The sequence below is a fragment of the Erpetoichthys calabaricus genome, chromosome 1 (assembly GCF_900747795.2).
Source record: "Erpetoichthys calabaricus chromosome 1, fErpCal1.3, whole genome shotgun sequence".
In the NCBI taxonomy this organism is placed as follows: domain Eukaryota; kingdom Metazoa; phylum Chordata; class Cladistia; order Polypteriformes; family Polypteridae; genus Erpetoichthys; species Erpetoichthys calabaricus.
Window position 1 is genome coordinate 174593872 of NC_041394.2, and position 19770 is coordinate 174613641.

Consider the following 19770-nt stretch of genomic DNA (forward strand, 5'->3'; position numbering starts at 1 on the left):
TGAGCCCTCTGTTATGAATGTCAACTTTTAACTCCCCAGTTCTACCTTTCAGGAGAAAGAGTCGGCAAGCTGAGCGAGAGTATGAGAGAGTGCGCCACCAGCTGGAAAGTCTGGAGGAAAGTGTGAGGGACCGCTGTAAAAAGGAGTTTACAGGTGAGACTCCAGCATAGGTGTGACAGTGATCTAATCATGCCAGTGAGAAAAGAATTGAGGGTCTGGTAAGCCCACTGAAGTGTGTGATGGTTTTGTAAGTCAGTGGTCCAGCAGCAAACAAGACCAGAGATAGATATTTTTTAGGTAGGTTGTTGCTGGAGTTTTATTAAGGACCCAGGAATCCAAGAAAGCAGACATGCAATTGGTTAAGATAGTTAACGGTACCCAGTGTGATTCAAAAAGTTGGGACTATCTATTGACATACACTAATCTCTCTGTAAATGTTAATCTCTGCAGACCTGATGATTGAAATGGAAGACCAAACCAACGACCTCAATGAGGCTGGAATTCCTTTCCTGGACTATAAGACATACACTGATCGTGTCTTCTTCCTGCCTTCCAAAGATGGAGAGAATGATGTGATGGTGACTGGAAAACTGGACATTCCTGAGGCTCGCCGCCATACAGTGGAACAGGCGCTCAACCAGTTCTCCAACCTTCTCAACAGCAAACCATTCCTCATAAGTGTAAGGGGTCTGCTATAATGGGTGCACTGACAGAATGCTGAGAGTGGACAGGTCATCAGTTTTTCAGAAATTAGAAAATTCAGGGCATATCAAATGTGAGGAAGATGTTAAGTATGTTGATTATTTCTGTGATTTTAAGATTAGGGGTTCCATATTGTGCAAAATATTCAAAAGAACATGTGAATTCTGAAAGCATATAGATCCTAAGATGACATAAATCTCTCTGTAAACAGAAAACGTACTTAATTTTAGGGTTATAGTTCCTTTTAAGAACTGCCAAATGGGAATATTCTTATGTTCATTCTAATGCCCTATCGTGATCAAGCTGAACATTCAGACTTGTCTTATTTATCTTGATGAACTTTATACTTTAATGGCTACCTTCTAATGCTAGTGTCTCTTTATAGTTCATTCACACCTTGGAAGGCCAGCGAGACTTTAATGCAAGAGTTAAGGTGTACTTTGCATCTTTGTTAACTGTGGCATTGCATGGAAAACTGGAGTACTATACAGACATCATGAGAACCCTACTGCTGGAGCTCATGGAGCAGTATGTGGCCAAGAACCCTAAGCTGATGCTTCGCAGGTGAGGCTACCTACTGACTGTAAATCCAATTGAACACATTCCAATCTACCTCAACACAGGTGACTTGGACAGCAGCTGAAAAGTCACAGTGCCAAATTCAGGCAGTAGTCTCTGTAATGAAAAATGTAAAATATAGGGTGGTCCAGATCTAACTTTGCAATTGTTGTATTGCATTGCATTGCATTAAAAGTTGCATAGTTAGATCTGGACCACCCTGTAGAAAATAAAGGAATTACAGGATCAAATTGGAGGGGCAGTCAGCATAATTTTCAGCTTGTATAGTCCTATGAATATATTAAACTAATAAAAGCAGCAGCAGTTGATCAAGTGAAAGGAATACATAGCGGTGCAATATTCTGAAGGTCTACTTTTCTCATTTTAGGTCAGAGACGGTGGTGGAGAGAATGCTTTGCAACTGGATGTCCATCTGTTTATATCAGTTCCTTAAGGTAAGATGGCACAGCATATGGGTGCCTGAGGTTGACTAGTGCTACATTTTGAAAGAGTGGAAGATTTATATTTAGACCAGTGTGACGATGCAGGTTTGCTCCAATGCTCCCATTGTCCTTACGGGAGCCCTGAACCTGACACCGTCGGTAATGTCACTGAGATGAGCTGACAAATGAGGACAATTCTCAAATGAAGCCAGGGGATATTTCCAAAAAGTGCCAAAGTGCTTTTATTAAACAAAAATCAAAAGTATCCAAACAAAAAGAAGTGCAGTGCATCTAGTTTCAATAAATAAATAAATCCATAAAAACAGTGAAAAGGTGGGATAAAAAGCCAATAAATAAATCCATTAAAATCCGAGGTTAAAATCAGAAGTTAAAATGCAGTCTCTCTTATTACGATCACAGCCCACCTCCGTCTCTCATTCTCCCCGGCTCACCCATTGCTCCTGCAGCTGGCGGAGACCCAACAGCCATGAGCTTCTTTCGATCGACATCCATCTTGACTTCCATATGGACATCACTGCCAGGCTGTCCGAGGTCGGCTCTCCTCCCTTCATCCTTCACGCTCATGCAGTTGCTCCTCAGATCCCTCGGGAGGACACCTGCCTTGCTCACCCCACTCCAACAGAACATTCAGTGGGGTGAACTAGCACCTAAAGTACTACAAACAAACGTTCCTTCGCGGGCCCCAGCTCATGCTGTCTCCTCCTTACAGGTGGCCAGATTCTCCTGCTAGGACTTCTCTTTCCCGTCCTTTAACCTCCATTATCTTCCTCTTTTCCACAATACATCTATCCATCACCTTTCCTACTGTCGACCCGTATATATACACATACCCCCGTGCTTCCGTGGACGCAGTGCCTTAATCACATGCCGCAGGAAGCCAATGAAGCAATTGAGAACAATCGCACCCACACGTGCAGGTGCGACTCGCTCCAACTACCTCATTAACTCCCCGCGGCCGGACAGTCACGCCCACGAGGAACGACACGGCTATACAGATTTAAAACCTGGCCCTTTTTTTTGTAGCCGTGGACCCACTGTACCACAGCCAGTTAAGCAGTTGGACTCTATGGCATAGAGTCAGGTGGTGTCCTCCCAACTTTAGTCTATTGTGTGGACACTTCTCTTGCCTGAATTGAGCATTTATTACTAAAAGAAACACATGAGATCTCCATCTCCCCGGTCACAGCTGGCACACAGTATTTTTTTCACTGAAGTTAAACAGACTCTACGCTTAGTATTAAAAACATTTTGTGGTCTTTGTTGCTGCCACTCTTGTCAGTAATGATGGCAACATTTTAAAAAATAACCAGGTGATTAGATATATCCTAAGAAAAATATATGGCTTTTATGTAACTGATAGTTGAGAAGGTGGGGACTAATGGGTGAGTTGTAGAAGCTGCATAAGTGCCTTTTCTTTTTGTTGTCCTGTAGGATTCTGCTGGGGAACCACTTTACAAGCTCTTCAAAGCCATTAAGCACCAGGTGGAGAAGGGACCTGTGGATGCAGCACTGAAGAAAGCTAAATACACTTTGAATGACACTGGACTACTGGGAGATGATGTAGAGTACAGTGTCCTGGTGAGGCCCTCTTTTGACCTGCAAACCTCTGGTCTTTATTTTCTATTTTCTTACATCATACATTGAAGCTACCCTCAGTTTTATCTGCATCACCACCACTTATTCCCACCTTGTGCTCATACTTTTATCCCAGTATTTCTACCACTGAACTGAAATGCAAAAATCTGATGCATTACTTTCTGTTGTAGACATTGCAGGTTTTGGTGCAAGGCGAGGGCCCTGATGTGGTTCCTGTGAAAGTTCTGAGCTGTGACACAATCTCTCAGGTTAAAGAAAAGGTCATTGAGCAAGCCTTTAGAAATGTACCATACTCTCAGAGGCCTAAGGCAGATAGCGTGTTGCTGGGTAAGTCCTAGTACTAAGCCAATGCTTGTCTTTACACTGTGCTACAGCTTGAGTGACAACATTACTGTCTCCTTGCAGAGTGGCGGCCTGGCTCCACTGGTCAGATATTGTCAGACTTGGACCTCACATCCCAGAAGGATGGCCGTTGGAAACGTATGAATACACTTGCCCATTATAATGTGAGCCTAACCCTTATCTGTTTTATTGATTGTGCTGCTATAATGCTGATAGACACCATTTATTACTTTAATAATGTTTCCTGATTACAGGTCAGAGATAATGCCACTTTAGTACTGTCCAAAGTTCTCCACCTTCAGCAGCCTGAGGAACACCACCAGGACCCTATGGATGAACGTATGTAACCCATTGTTCACCACAGTTATTATTCCTTGTGGTTTCAAGTATCTCTTCCCTGTTGTAAATGCTATACTAGGACCCTGAAACCCTAATGAATGACCAGTTTTGTTTTTCTATAGCCCCCAACCTGACTCTTTGGACCCAGAAAAAACAATTCACTCCCAATTTGCATCAGTCTGGCATCCTGTTAAACTCAATATATTAATATTATTGTGGATTTTAAACTTTAGTCTTTCACTGGACAAAAAAATAAATCTTCCATGTGAATGCCTTTAAACTATCTATGTTCTATACATCTGCATTTGTGACAAAAAGTTATGACATTTGGATTTTTTTTTTTTTGCAATCCTGCATGAATGTGATCTAATCTTCATTTAAGCTATAACAGATAAAGAAACCTTTTTGAACAAAATGCATTCATCCACCATCTTACTTGCTTAATTTTAGTACAGGGTTGTGATTCAGTAGCACTGCAGAGTATTTGAGTAATATTCAGTAAATTTAGATGGGCTGCAATGGTTTATGCACGTAGTAATATCTTATGAGCACCACTCTCACTCAGTGGTTATATTCTTGTAGGCTCAAGGCCACAGACCTTACTAAGTGCAGAACCCAAGTTGTCATCTTAGAGTTCTGTGGACCCAATGTTTCCCTCCCAAAATATGACCATTCCTGAAATCATGCCAGTTTATATAACTAATTTTTTTTTCTCCCCTTGGAAGGTTCCCTAAAATGTTTACCAACCCGTGAAAAATTAAAATACACTTTCTTAATGAAAAAATGTAATGTAAATGTAAAAATTATGTAAAAATATGCAATTCCATTTTTATCATCTTCTGCTTAAAGAAAGACAGCACATAACTAAACTTTCTCTGCCCTTTGAAAGACTGCCCATTCATCACTGAACTCAGTTAAAGGATAAGTTACATATTTTTCAATTCAAAGTAATTTCTTCACAAGCATGGTATATTTTAATTTGCCACATAAAATTGTTATAAGGTGAAGCATTTTTATACATTTTAAAAATACCTGGGGCCTCATGTATAAATGGTGCGTACGCACAGAAATGTTGCGTAAGAACATTTCCACGTCAAATCGCGATGTATAAAACCTACACTTGGCATAAAGCCACGCACTTTTCCATGGTAGCTCATTCCCTGTCGTACACAAGTTCTCCGCTTGGTTTTGTAGACTGGTGGCACCCAGCGTCAAAGCAGTGCTACTGTTCCTGTGTGGTTACCCTTTCTTAGATCCACATCCACTAGCGAGCTTGAGCTTCATTCACGGTTTGTTCTTGCCTCGCGCTGTATTCATGCTGTGGCTGGCGCGACACTGGAAGGATAGATGGATATAATAATTAAACATTACGAAGATATTTCGATGTTCCTTAAAAGTTTTGAAGAATCGGCGTTCTAAGCTTACAGATGGCTTAACGTCTATTACAGAACTGATTGTGTGGCGATTGGGTATTTGGAGAAAGAAAAGTAAGGACAGGAATTGGAGGTTAGTACGTTTGAAAAAGACAGTACTTCTGTAATAAAGCATTTCATTGAAGGTCACGTATGGCGCAGCAAGCATCTTGCTGTAAGACATGAACAATCACTGCGCCACCGTGTTTCCATGTTTAATAACATGCTTTAACTCATATCATCATGAAAATGATATCACATATACTTCTTAGTATTTTAATTATTCAGATAGCTGTAATATTACAAACGTAATGGATTCTATGTCCTGTCGGAGGAAGAGCACGTAGTGATTCAGGCACATAGAGCACATATAAGATCAAATACACAACAAAGCATTTAACGTGCTACTTTAGTTACGATGGGATTTGAGAAACTAGTAAATTAAACGATTTTAAGATTAAGTTTATGATGTTCTACTTTAATCACATAGTTTATTTTCTCATTAAAGTGGAAATTTCAAGATTAAAGTTGACATTTCGCGCTTTTTTCCCCACTGTGTGCCTTTTTTTTCCACGTACCCTAATAAGCTATCATATCACACTCAGACGGTGGGCTACGAGTCGCCTTCTCACGCTGACTTTGATATGTGACAACTTTTTTATTTCGGGCACTGTGCGACTTTGTGAACTTGAGCTTTCAAGTTTCTCCGACACGCTATGTCACTCGATCAACTTCCTTGTGTTGCTTATATAACTGTTTAAACCAACAAATAGTACGTTTTTCTTTGCCTCAATTTGGTATTCGCTGAAATTCTTCTATTTTTCCTCGTACTTTTGCCATTGCCTTTTCACAGAATGCTGGGCTTAAGGGCTATTTATATTGATTTGCATATTCAAAGAGGTGTATTTCTGGGAGGAGTTGGAGCGGGACAGCAAGTGCGTGCACATGCGTTTATTTCCACGCTGAGCGGGATTTATGTAGCGGAAGTTGGCAAACGCACAGATTCCTGCATCTGGATTTTTCTGTATGTAAGCACATTTCAGCTTTTGTGCTTACGTCATGTTATAGTGCGAATTCTACGCACGCCGTTATACATGAGGCCCCTGGTCTGTTCTGGCAGCTTACAATAGGGCTAATGGGGGACATGGGTTCATAGATAGAAAAAGCCTTAAAACTTAACAAATATGTCCACTTTTTAAGCCAAAAATATTATTGAATATTGATCTGCATCTTGAGATAACATACATATTGGAAAACAGCATATCCATGTTGATTCAAGAAGGAAAAAAAATCCATCCATTTTCCAACCCGCTGAATCCGAACACAGGGTCACGGGGGTCTGCGGAAGCCAATCCCAGCCAACGCAGGGCACAAGGCAGGAACCAATCCCGGGCAGGGTGCCAACCCACCGCAGCAATATAAATCATCAGGCATCTTTTTAGCACCATAACTTGTTAAGTTGGGTTTAAAGGCTGTTGTAATGCCTTTGTGGCTTTTTGTATGTTATTTATTAAAGAAGTTGCAAACTTAACATTAAAGAAAAAATACAAAATTTAAAAAGAGTCTATTTTTATCAGAAAGCTAGAATAAAAATATTTTAATCAAATTAGTATATGTGAAATTGGAATTTTTAACAAATTTTATTACAATTTAGAATTAGTCTGTGTCAGTACATTTGTCCCAACTTAGACTCCAGTAACCCATTAATTGCATTTGACTCCGACTTCACAGCCCTGACCGTTATTGACATTATTTAGGCCAAACATAAAGTGCAGTCTCTGTTTTGTAAATAATTTGAAAATAATAGCTGAAACAGTCACGCATTACAATCGCTTATAATCTTTCCCTAAAATTGAAGCATATTTCATCTATCCATCCATCCATTTTCATTGTTTCGCATATTTATGGTGTTGCTGGATTGATAATGTGTGCTACAGTGAGAAACAATATTAAGCTAGCCCATAGCATCCATATTACTAACCGAGAATGGTAAACCGGATGGCGTGGATGCAGGTACACGGCGATGGGACCATGAGACATACTGCGGAGGCGCGTACAGCGCGCATCTCATAAACCGCACGCGAAGTCGTATCCGCCGCGAACGAAGGAGTCACGGCCCAAAAACGAAAGAGCCCAACTGACATGAATGAGAAATGTAGCAACAACGCGCCCATAGCTAACGACTAACGACACAGCCATACAAAAAAGAGGATTCTGTGCTGCAGCCCAGATTCAAACGGAAGAGGCTGCGGCAGCCCCACAGGTCCACAATGATCGTACGGAGGGCGCAGGCATCATCGCCATATTGTGAGTGGCACTACTATGGAAGGTGCAGGCGTCGCCGCCATATTGTGAGTGGCACTACTGCGGAGTGAAGCTAGGAATAATGTTCTGCTTGGGATTGTACAAACCGCTGAATGCTTTACACCAAATTCAAACACAATACAGCTCAACGAGCCCACCTAGATAAGATCAATGAACGCAGGCGCCTACAATGCACGTCTGCAACTGCGGAAGCAAAGCAAGCACGGGTTCAAAATGAACGAGCTCGACTGACGGATATACAAACACGAGCCCGGCTGGATAAAATCAATGAACGCAGGCGCCTACAACGCGCATCTGAAATGCCGCAAGCAAAACGGGCACGGCTCCAAGACGAACGAGCTCAACTAATGTATTTCAGGATACCCAACACTGGGGGTAGGCGAGCGAAGCGAGCAGGGGGCAGAGCCCCCCTTGTACAATTAAAAATTGAATCAAAGTTCTAGGCAGTGCTTAAAATGGAACCAAATTAATAGTGGCATACACTGTGTTGTTGCTGTCTTGATTATCTTTGCAATACGGTATTAATATTACATTTACATTTAATTCCACACATTGATATAAGTACAGTGCATCCGGAAAGTATTCACAGTGCATCAGTTTTTCCACATTTTGTTATGTTAGTCTTATTCCAAAATGGATTCAATTCATTTTTTTCCTCAGAATTCTACACACAACACCCCATAATGACAACATGAAAGAAGTTTACTTGAGATTTTTGCAAATTTATTAAAAGTAAAAAAATTGAGAAATCACATGTACATAAGTATTCACAGCCTTTGATCAATACTTTGTCGATGCACCTTTGGCAGCAATTACAGCCTCAAGTCTTGTTGAATATGATGCCACAAGCTTGGCACACCTATCCAGCACCAGTTTCGCCCATTCCTCTTTGCAGCACCTCTCAAGCACCATCAGGTTGGATGGGAAGCGTCGGTGCACAGCCATTTTAAGATCTCTCCAGAGATGTTCAATTGGATTCAAGTCTGGGCTCTGGCTGGGCCACTCAAGGACATTCACAGAGTTGTCCTGAAGCCACTCCTTTGATATCTTGGCTGTGTGCTTAGAGTCGTTGTCCTGCTGAAAGATGAACCGTTGCCCCAGTCTGAGATCAAGAGCGCTCTGGAGCAGGTTTTCATCCAGGATGTCTCTGTACATTGCTGCAGTCATCTTTCCCTTTATCCTGACTAGTCTCCCAGTTCCTGCCGCTGAAAAACATCCCCACAGTATGATGCTGCCACCACCATGCTTCACTGTAGGGATGGTATTGGCCTGGTGATGAGCGGTGCCTGGTTTCCTCCAAACGTGACGCCTGGCATTCACACCAAAGAGTTCAATCTTTGTCTCATCAGACCAGAGAATTTTCTTTCTCATGGTCTGAGAGTCCTTCAAGTGCCTTTTGGCAAACTCCAGCCGGCTTCCATGTGCCTTTTACTAAGGAGTGGCTTCCGTCTGGCCACTCTACCATACAGGCCTAATTGGTGGATTGCTGCAGAGATGGTTGTCCTTCTGGAAGGTTCTCCTCTCTCCACAGAGGACCTCTGGAGCTCTGACAGAGTGACCATCGGGTTCTTGGTCACCTCCCTGACTAAGGCCCTTCTCCCCTGATCACTCAGTTTAGATGGCCGGCCAGCTCTAGGAAGAGTCCTGGTGGTTTCGAACTTCTTCCACTTATGGATGATGGAGGCCACTGTGCTCATTGGGACCTTCAAAGCAGCAGAATTTTTTCTGTAACCTTCCCCAGATTTGTGCCTCGAGACAATCCTGTCTCAGAGACCTACAGACAGTTCCTTTGACTTCATGCTTGGTTTGTGCTCTGACATGAACTGTCAACTGTGGGACCTTATATAGACAGGTGTGTACCTTTCCAAATCATGTCCAATCAACTGAATTTACCACAGGTGGACTCCAATTAAGCTGCAGAAACATCTCAAGGATGATCAGAGGAAACAGGATGCATCTGAGCTCAATTTTGAGCTTCATGGCAAAGGCTGTGAATACTTATGTACATGTGCTTTCTCAGTTTTTTTATTTTTAATAAATTTGCAAAAATCTCAAGTAAACTTCTTTCATGTTGTCATTATGGGGTGTTGTGTATAGAATTCTGAGGCAAAAAATGAATTTAATCCATTTTGGAATAAGGCTGTAACATAACAAAATGTGGAAAAAGTGATGCACTGTGAATACTTTCCAGATGCACTGTTTATGATATTGAAGAGTCTTGGGGGTCCCCCTTGGAGACTGGAGTAATGTTGGAGCGTGAGGTGCCTCTATGCTCCTTTAAGCCCACTTCAAGCCCTCGGTATAGACATCCATCCATCCTTGAATCCAGGATCATCACAGGGAAGACAATAGCGACCTCTGGACAGGGTGTCAGTCTGTAGCAGGGTGAACGCACACATACAGGCAATAGTTAGTTTAGCAACACTAATTTACCTATGCTCAATCAAGGTGAAGTTTAGTAAGTTCAGTACTTATGTTTTAACGTAGGCACAGTGACAGTGCGGAGCTCTTATTCTTGCCTCACAGTGCTATGGCCTGCAGGAGTTTTGCATGTTCTCCCCATGCATTTACAGATTGTTTGGTCTGAGTGAGTTTACTTGTTTAAACACATCCTCAATTCTTTTATCATCATATCATCCATAAGAGTGACTCCTCCACGAGGCTGTTGATAGCTGCTCATTCACAGCTTCTTATTCAGATGGCTAGTTATTCGTAGCTCCTTTTAAAAGGGTGGTTTGGCTATTTTAAAAAATACAAAGCTTGTATTAAAAATACAGTACAGTGTAATCGGTTCAGTCCAGATTTATTGTTATGTGTACAATGAAACTCATATGTGCTCTTCTCACTGTGCTGCCTCTTGTTCTGTAGGCTATGTAAAATAACAACTACACAGAATGTAATGGGCAAAAAGTCAGCGCTGTTTAGGAAAAAAAAATCGTATCATTTAAGCACACATGTGTCTGTTCTTGCAAGCCATGGCAGAACATTACCACTGAAGAAACAAAATTGCAGAAGCAAAGTCGGATATTAAGTATAATACAGCTTAGCGAAGGGTGTTGGTGGCTGTCATAACTTCTCCAATGTCACGGACTGTGAGCAGATGAGTGAACAAGAAATGTATTCTTTCCTCAAGAAAAACAGGACCACAAATCTGCGCTAAAATAATTATTTCTTGCTTCCTTTCATTATCACAAGGATGCCTCATAAATGTGGAAGACATGTTTTCTTATATTGAAACCTTTGCTGCTTTAAAGTGGATGTATTTGGTAAGTTGTAAGGTTTTTTTGATTTCAGCTATGGACCTCATTAGCCATTTTGTAAGCTGCAAGAACAGACAAGGTATTTTTAAAATTAAAATGTAAAATACGCTTCACATTAGAACAAAATTTTATGTGGAAAAATTAATTCATACCATGAAAGGGTGGAGTGCCCTCTCAGGGTTGGTAGCGAGATCCTGCCCCAAGTGGAGGAGTTCAAGTATCTCGGGGTCTTGTTCACGAGTGAGGGAAGAATGGAGCGTGAGATCGACAGACGGATCGGTGCGGCATCCGCAGTAATGCGGGCTCTGCATCGGTCTGTCGTGGTGAAAAAGGAGCTGAGCTGCAAGGCGAAGCACTCAATTTACCAGTCGATCTATGTTCCTACCCTCACCTATGGTCATGAGCTATGGGTAATGACCGAAAGAACGAGATCGCGAATACAAGCAGCTGAAATGAGTTTCCTCCGCAGGGTGTCTGGGCTTTCCCTTAAAGATAGGGTGAGAAGCTCAGTCATCCGGGAGGGGCTCAGAGTAGAGCCACTGCTCCTCCGCATCGAGAGGAGTTAGATGAGGTGGCTCGGGCATCTGATCAGGATGCCTCCTGGATGCCTCCCTGGTGAGGTGTTCCGGGCACGTCCAACCGGGAGGAGGCCCCAGGGAAGACCCAGGACACGCTGGAGGGACTATGTCTCTCGACTGGCCTGGGAATGCCTTGGGATTCTCCCGGAAGAGCTAGAAGAAGTGGCCGGGGAGAGGGAAGTCTGGGCATCTCTGCTCAAGCTGCTGCCCCCGCGACCCGACCTCGGATAAGCGGGAGACAATGGATGGATGGATGGATGGATGGATTATGGAGAACTCTGACTTGAAAAATACCAAACTTATCCTTTAATTTAAGTTAGAGTCATCATGGCTAAAGGCTACTTTGGAAACATTGCATACAAGATGGAAAAGATTGCCAGTGTATCACAGGACACAACTATGTAAGACATTCTACTAACTCATATGGGGCGAAATTAGAGTCACCTAATATCCAACACACACATGTTTGAGATGTGATAGAAAAAAACAACACAAAAAAGACTTACAAACTGGACGCATAATGTGCTCAGGCCATGATTTGACCCAGAAGTCTGAAGCTGAGCTGCAGAAGATGGAATGAATGCCCTGCTCCAAACTGAAAATCAACATGGCTACATGTTTTTCTTTTGAAAAGCTCAATATAACAGTGAGTTTGTTCTTTTCAGTGAGAGGCATTTTTGGAATAATAGTCCCTTCCCTGTGAAAAGCACAATATAACAGTTGAGAGATGACTGTAAACTCTACTAAGGTCACTATAACTACTGTATTTGTTTTCTCCGACCCCTATCCCTTGACTCTGAACATTTTGTCTCATTATTACAGGAAATGCTTTGCTTGAGGATAACAAAGTATGGCATCTAGTTCGCTCAGCAGATGAAGTGGAGGAGGTCAAATCAAAGGGTGGGAGCATGAAGGAGAAGGCCAAGGCCATCACTGAAATTTACCTGACACGGCTTCTGTCAGTGAAGGTATCCATCTCTACTGAATGCTCATTGATTGGATTTATTATTCCTTACTTCATTTCCACCTAGCAGAGAATGTGCCACAATCTTGTGCCTTTTTTTTTTTTTTTTTTTTTTAAATATAGGGCACTCTGCAGCAGTTTGTGGATAACTTTTTCCGTAGCGTCCTCTGCTCTAGTGCTGTGGTGCCTCCAGCAGTGAAGTATTTCTTTGACTTTCTGGATGAACAAGGAGAGAAGCATGAAAATGTAGATGAAGAGACTATTCACATATGGAAAACCAACAGGTAAAGTTGCTACCCGCCCCAGGTGCAATTACCAAGATCAACCACCAGATAACCTACGGTATGTCTAACACTGAATGTTTTATCTGTAGTTTGCCACTAAGGTTCTGGGTGAACATCCTGAAAAATCCTCACTTCATATTTGACATCCATGTCCATGAGGTGGTGGATGCTTCCCTGTCGGTCATCGCACAGACCTTCATGGATGCCTGTACAAAGAGTGATCACAAGCTGTCAAGGGTTAGTTTGCTTATTACCGTGTGAGGTGGGAGGTTAGTTATTTAGCAGCCTTTAATTTTTGACTTTGTCTGTCTAGGATTCACCAAGCAATAAGCTTCTCTACGCTAAGGAAATCTCAACCTATAAGAAGATGGTTGATGAGTAAGTGGCTGTGTTTGTATTCTGCCTGAGCTCAAAGGATTTTGATAAAATAAATGTGGTGGGTTGGTTGCTCTAACTATGGCATTGAACTGACACTAAAAAAAGACACAATATGATTTTTTTTTGTTCTATGGATTTATTATGGATCTCCTGGCTGATTTGCTCATTTACCATTTTTTCATCTCTCTTGTAGTTACTATAAAGGTATCAAACAAATGGTGTCAGTCAGTGACCAGGACATGAATACTTACCTGGCAGAAATATCTAGGGTAAGTTTTTGATGCATAGGAGAAACCTGGACAATCCTCTAGGTCATTATGTTCTGATGACATTTGGTTCTGTGCCATAATGGGCTTAGTAACAACCTGTTAAAAAAGGCTCAGTACTACATAAAGACAGTAACACACTGTTAAACCAGGTTCAGCACTACATAAAGACTGGAGAGAATTATAAGTGAATGGAGGAAAGTTCCTTCCCTCCACTGTGATGAGAAGCCACAGTAAATGCTTTTCTTTTAGAGCCAAATGCGAGATGGGCATTGGAACTGCTTTTCTCACATTTTGCTTTTATCTCTTCCAGGCCCACACTGACAAGCTCAATACCCAGGTTGCTCTGCACCAGCTCTACCAATATGCTAGCAAGTACTACGATGAGGTAAGCATGAGGGAACAAGACACATACTGCATGGTACCTATCAAACGTCTGCCTAACTTTTCCTTTTTCTGCTAGATCATTAACGCCTTGGATGAAGATCCAGCCACACAGAACAAGCAATTAACCCTAAGGTTGCAGCAAATTGCAGCTGCACTGGAGCACAAAGTGACTGACCTCTAGCTCTAAGGATGGAGCAGGGCTTCACCAGCACCTTCTTCAAGGAAGGAGGAAAGTATTCTGGAGACTCTGACGCTGCTGCCCTTTATAATGCACCACTCAAGTGACTAGCTTCTTCCTATTTAGAGAAAAAGCATGTTTTTATTGAGCAGCTCAAGCGATTGAACAGGGTGTGACTCTTTGAGAAGCCCACCTACACGCGAGCCTGGTGCCTTTGGCAATGCAGGACTAAGCAATATTGCATACGGTACCATCTGCTGCACAGAGACCATGGGTTTCCAGCCACTGAACAGAGTGGCAGGACAGAGGCAGTTGTACTGGGGCTGCAGCAGAGACACGGGGTTGGGTGCCCCCATCCACTTGTGCCTTATTGTGGGACGGCTTATTCTTGGAGCCAGCCCTGCTACTGGTTTACTTCCGGCCATGTAGAACCACCCCAGCAATAAATACAGTTGAGCCGCCTTGCCACTTCTTTATTCATTTTTTTTTCTCACTCCTTAAATTGCCATCTACTGTTCTATCTCACACCTGGAATTTAATGCTGTTGGGCCCGATGCCATAGATTGAGAAGAATAATGTTGGGAGGGTGGAGAGAAAGCAAACAAAGGCAGCATTGACACTTGGGTAAGGTGTACACCGGAGAAAACCAAGAGTGGCTTTGACCAAGTCAAAGCTGGCATTAATACTGCTCTGTGAACTGGCGATTAATTAACAAGAGGAACTTGCTCTATCTCCAAATGGATAACATTGTTCTAGTTAGGGTTTGTTTCTTACTTTCTGTCTTTTATGTCTCTATAGTGTCATTTACAGTGGCGGTACAGTCTAATTGTTATTTCATAGAGTGCCTATCAGAATGTGCTTTAAAGTAGACATATAGTCCTATCTTTATTCATATTTACGGACGAGATTACTTTATACTTGCTGCACAATCCATGACTGTTTTATTGTCTATTTTTGAGTGTCTTTTGTAAACAAGTGCTTTACCTGGGCAGTACATCAATCTGTTTTATACAGAACCTTTTGTCAAGAAAATATTTTACAGGAGTAGTGTACGACTTGCAGACACTTGCATGAGCAAACTGTCTAATGCTAGCAAAACAATCTTCACTTTATGTAACCACTTTTAGGGGATTTCTCAAATAACAATATAATTAGTTAATATATTTTCCATAGCATCTTTTATGGGGGAGTTCTTTACTTTTGCAGTAATAACAATTAATCTGTTTCGATTGTGTTTTCATAAGAGCAGTACTATTTTCCATGCCCATCTATGCCTTAAGTATCAGATCTGCTTTACTTTAGCAATACAATCCCAATATCCATAATATGTTATTAGTACCTTAAATTGGGAAGGTATTTTACAATAGCAGTGGATCCTATCAGTCTAATTTACAGAGCATCATTACAAAAAAAAATCATTTACAGTGGTTAAACACTCCCATTAATTTAAATTTATATAAAATCATTCACAGTGAGCAGTAACGTATGACCCTTTAACCAAGTAAACCACCTCCTCTAGTTTTTGAACCCTCTTTTACCATTGTATGGTCACAGAATTTGAAGTTATCCCAAGCAGCATCAGAAATCAACCCTTAACAACATGCTGGTTTAGATTTGGATTGTAACCTAACACACATCTTTGACATGCAGATGGAAACCACATTTTCCCAAACAAATGAACATGAACACACGGGCAAACAACTCACTGATAGCGATTGAGGTAGGATTTGAACCCATGTTCCTTAGAGATGCAGGACTGTAGAGCTAACCACTGCAAGCCCCAGAAAAACCCAGATACAAAGTAAATAATCTTCATATGCGGTGCAGGGTGCTGCATAGGTTGACCTGTTGTATTACATTTCCCAGAATCCTGTGTTCAGACCTCACCATCAAAACTTAAGTTAGGAGCCGGGATGCTTTCCATTGTGTGTAGGCTTTAACTTGGATCTCCACTTTCCCTCCATATTCCAAAGACACACAAGTTAGGTTAACCGGTGACTCTAAACTGTAAATATTTGAATTACTTTTGCAAGGCAGAAACCAACTTCATAATCTGCTCCTGCCCCAGTGATCCTCTTTTATGGACGCAAGTTTAGAAAACTTTGTATCTAACCAAGCAGCATACATTAATGTGGAGCAAGTAAAATGTTTTCCAAGCATGTAACAATGTGCCAAGTCTGTAAAATAAAGTGGACAGCATAGTCAACTGACTCCCTTAAGGAGTGTTGCAGATAAATAGCCTTTTTAGAAAATGTGAGACCTCAGTTTGAAATCAGTTTAATATTCCTTTCAGGTTTTAGATGCAATTTTTCACTCTATCAAAGCACTTCAAAAATTCCAGAGGTAGGCTGTAGGTGCTTGTTCGGGGTACTGAAGTCAGTCAAAATTGGGCTTGAATCTGGAGTTTTTGTGTTGCTTTACTCACAACTTATTGTTGCTTCCTAAAACTATGGAGACTCATCTTCCATAATGGCTGAGAGATTACTTCACATTCTCTGAACTGCTTAATCCAATTCAGGGTTGTAGGGGTACAGCCTGTCCCAGCAACACTAGATCCAAGGCAGGAAACCACCTAGGTCAGAGCAATCAATTAAAGAGACCACTCACAATAACAAAGGGGCCAATTTGTAAATGCCAGTTCACAATGTGATAAACTATTAACTAAATCGGGGCCAAATGTTTTGTGGCACACATTTTCACAATCACGCTTGCCTATAAACATTACAAAGCATATTACAAATGAACAGTGGATTATATTCAAAAGCAGTCTTTGGCTTTTTTTTTTTTTTTTTGAGTGTGGGAAGACTTGGTACTTGTCTCCAAGTGCCCCCCTCTGTCTGCACTTCTGATTCTTCTCAAACTACCTTCTACATGCTTATAAGATTGTGAGAAATAAGTACATATAGGTCCAAAGATAAAATACGAAATATTTAGACATAACAGATAACAACGCGACCCACAAAGCCTGCAAGAAGCACAAGTTGAATATAATCTGAAACCTTCTGCTTGTTTTTTCTGATTCCCCTACATTGTTTTCATTTATTGAAACACTATCACTTTCATTTTACACATGAAGCAATGCCTCTGTCATACTTCTGATATTAACTGGTGCAACTTTTCATGATTTCGCCGAGGTCACTCTGCATATAATTACCAAATCTTAAATTTGTCTTTGAGCAAGACACCCTTTTTGTTACCCTAAACCAATAAAAAGTTGCGTCAAAGCAAAACACAATGGATAAAGTGAAAAATCATTCATTTTACACTTCAGTGTTTCAATGCAGGAGAGGAGTAATAATTTCTAATCTAAGATGAATAAAATACCATTTCCAGCTGCCATGTCTACCTGGCCTGAACTTCTTTATTTTGAAAGCCACAAGAAATAAATGAACCTTCCCTGCAATTCTTCATTGGAATAGTGGGTTAAGGAAATTAATGGCTGACCGGAATGACCAACTGGTAAGGGGAAAAACTTGGAGGAAGCCGTGTTTATTGAGAAATTAGAAAGACAAAAGGGGTACCTGAGGCCTCCACAATGCTGTGCTCATGAGATCAGGATCTAGCTAAGTCAGCAGGTATGACACATAGTAGTATACACAAATACATAGAGCAATCACGTGCAATTAGAAAACTTGATCCCAAGGTAGGGCAGCACAGCGGTGCAGTGGTTATGCTGCTGCCTCATAATAAGGAGACCAGGGTTCACATCCCAGGCCCTCCATGCATGTAGTTTGCATGTTCTCCACATGTCCAAATGGGTTTCTTCCTGATACTTCAGTTTACACCCACAGTCTAAAGGCATGCAAGGTAGGTGGAATGGTGATGCCAAATTGGCCCTAGTGTGTGTCTGGGAGTTCATCCTATGATGGACTGGCATCCTGTTCAGGGATTGTTCCTGCAATGTTCCCCGTGTTTGCTGACATAGGCTCCAGCAACCCCAAGATACTGTTCAGGATAAAGTGGGTTTAGAAAATGGATGGATGGATGCATTCCAAGGTACTGTATATTTCTGCTATAATAAAGAAGAGAATTGCATATTTATTCTCATGATCGTGGAATTTAAACCTGTACAGAAACCGTTCCATTATCTCAGTGATCGGTGAGTTGAGCCATTGCCTTGCCACTGATGAGCAACACCTGCACAAAACTGCCATCTTTACACCATATGCAAATAGCATCACAGAGGATACAAATAAAAATTTAAAGGTGTCAGAAGTCACCAAGGGAATCTGATGTAAACTCTACAACTGGCACTGTGAAACACATCCACATGTTGTGCACAGAGATGCGCTCCTTTTTCTTGATTTGAAAAAGTAACATTTGCTAAAAAATAAAAAACAAAGGAGACACTGCACTCTGAGTCTGTCTGATGCAGACTGGTGATGTAGAATAATGTATCTTGGATATTCTTTCATCCAGTCCAGAAACATGACGTTGATAACCTGTCCAAAATTTGTTTGTGTTCTGTCCCCAGTGTTCCTGCAAGACCATACAAGTCAACATCAGGACCAATTCATACACGCTTTTTCTGACATCGGTGTCAAAAAAAATGTGATAAACTCGGATAAATCCAAAATGTATTCACGTTAGATAAATGACCAAGACAGTTCTCACAGGCTGTATTTACAGTACCAACGTCTTGATGCCCGAATTGGAATCCAGGAAAAAAACGATCCGAGCATGTGCTGTGCTTATTGTCTAGACTTGGGCGTTGCAAGCGTTGTGCCTTTTTTTTGTTTTGCTTTTTGCTCTTCAGATTTATACGTTTTATAGCCTAAACAGAACTCATATTTTTTTATTGGTTTACCGCAGAAGGGCGTTGTCATTGTATATACTTTAATATTTTCTTTCCTGATTTCCTGCACCTCCATTCAGAGAGTAATACGGGTGCATAACGGGAGTCAAGAGTGGCGGGATGGTATTATTAGAACTATTTTGATACATCCCATGGCCAGAAACCTTTCGAATGAGACAAATAATTTTTTAATATCTGTATAATAGGCTCTGCGCAAGCCCATCTCTTATTTTAAAGTGTTTCATGCTGCACACAAATGACGTTATATACCTGTAGCCATATCCTGGGTGAAAATCCGACCTACTTAAACTCGGATTGAATATGGACGAGCAAATGAAACCTGAATTCAGTACTACTTACGTTAACACACTAAAAAATTGAGATACTTCATTGTTTTGGACGTTTAAACCAAAATCCGCTTTGTGTCAAATATGTGAAAAAACGCCACCAGTGGACACCTTAGTTAGATGGTCATAAAATTCTCAGTCATAAATTCACATATGGAATAAACGGGCTCGCATTCATGTGCATGAAATGGTTTCGAAAAAGAAATACGCATGACTTCCGTTTAAAAATGAAATGAAGGAATAGCGACTGGATTAACGATTTATGCATTTTCTGGAAAAGCATGCTGACAATTTGGCATCGCCTACAGCAAGCCGTTTTAACTTTTAATGTTTTACTTAATATAAGTAATAGGCCTACTCATTTTTACATGCAGACGAGTCAACATGAAGTTTTTGATGTATAATCTGTAATTTTAATTGTTTGTATTTTGAATTTGAGCGTTCTGAAATATATTTTGACTAGTAAAAACGGCAATTAGAGATATTTATCTTGAAAGGTAAACTTACATATTTTAAGCCATTTTTAACATAAAATGCCTTTTACTTTAGTAGTGATAATTACATGTGTGTGCTACTAAATGTAAAATTTTGTATA

At 41.1% G+C, this 19770-nt stretch overlaps 1 protein-coding gene across 1 annotated transcript in view; it reads left to right on the forward strand.

Annotated features, from left to right (window-relative positions):
- Window positions 1-15192, forward strand: part of plxnb2b (plexin b2b) — a 93837-nt gene extending 78645 nt beyond the window's left edge. The window contains exons 22-36 of the mRNA XM_028808802.2: window positions 53-153; window positions 451-680; window positions 1088-1266; window positions 1649-1715; window positions 3156-3302; window positions 3491-3647; window positions 3726-3826; window positions 3917-4001; window positions 12399-12544; window positions 12664-12824; window positions 12914-13061; window positions 13138-13202; window positions 13396-13471; window positions 13782-13856; window positions 13932-15192. Coding sequence (XP_028664635.2) covers window positions 53-153; window positions 451-680; window positions 1088-1266; window positions 1649-1715; window positions 3156-3302; window positions 3491-3647; window positions 3726-3826; window positions 3917-4001; window positions 12399-12544; window positions 12664-12824; window positions 12914-13061; window positions 13138-13202; window positions 13396-13471; window positions 13782-13856; window positions 13932-14036 — 1843 coding nt within the window. The 3' untranslated portion in view covers window positions 14037-15192. The remainder of the gene's footprint in view (window positions 1-52; window positions 154-450; window positions 681-1087; window positions 1267-1648; window positions 1716-3155; window positions 3303-3490; window positions 3648-3725; window positions 3827-3916; window positions 4002-12398; window positions 12545-12663; window positions 12825-12913; window positions 13062-13137; window positions 13203-13395; window positions 13472-13781; window positions 13857-13931) is intronic.
- The last annotated feature ends 4578 nt before the right edge of the window (window positions 15193-19770 follow it).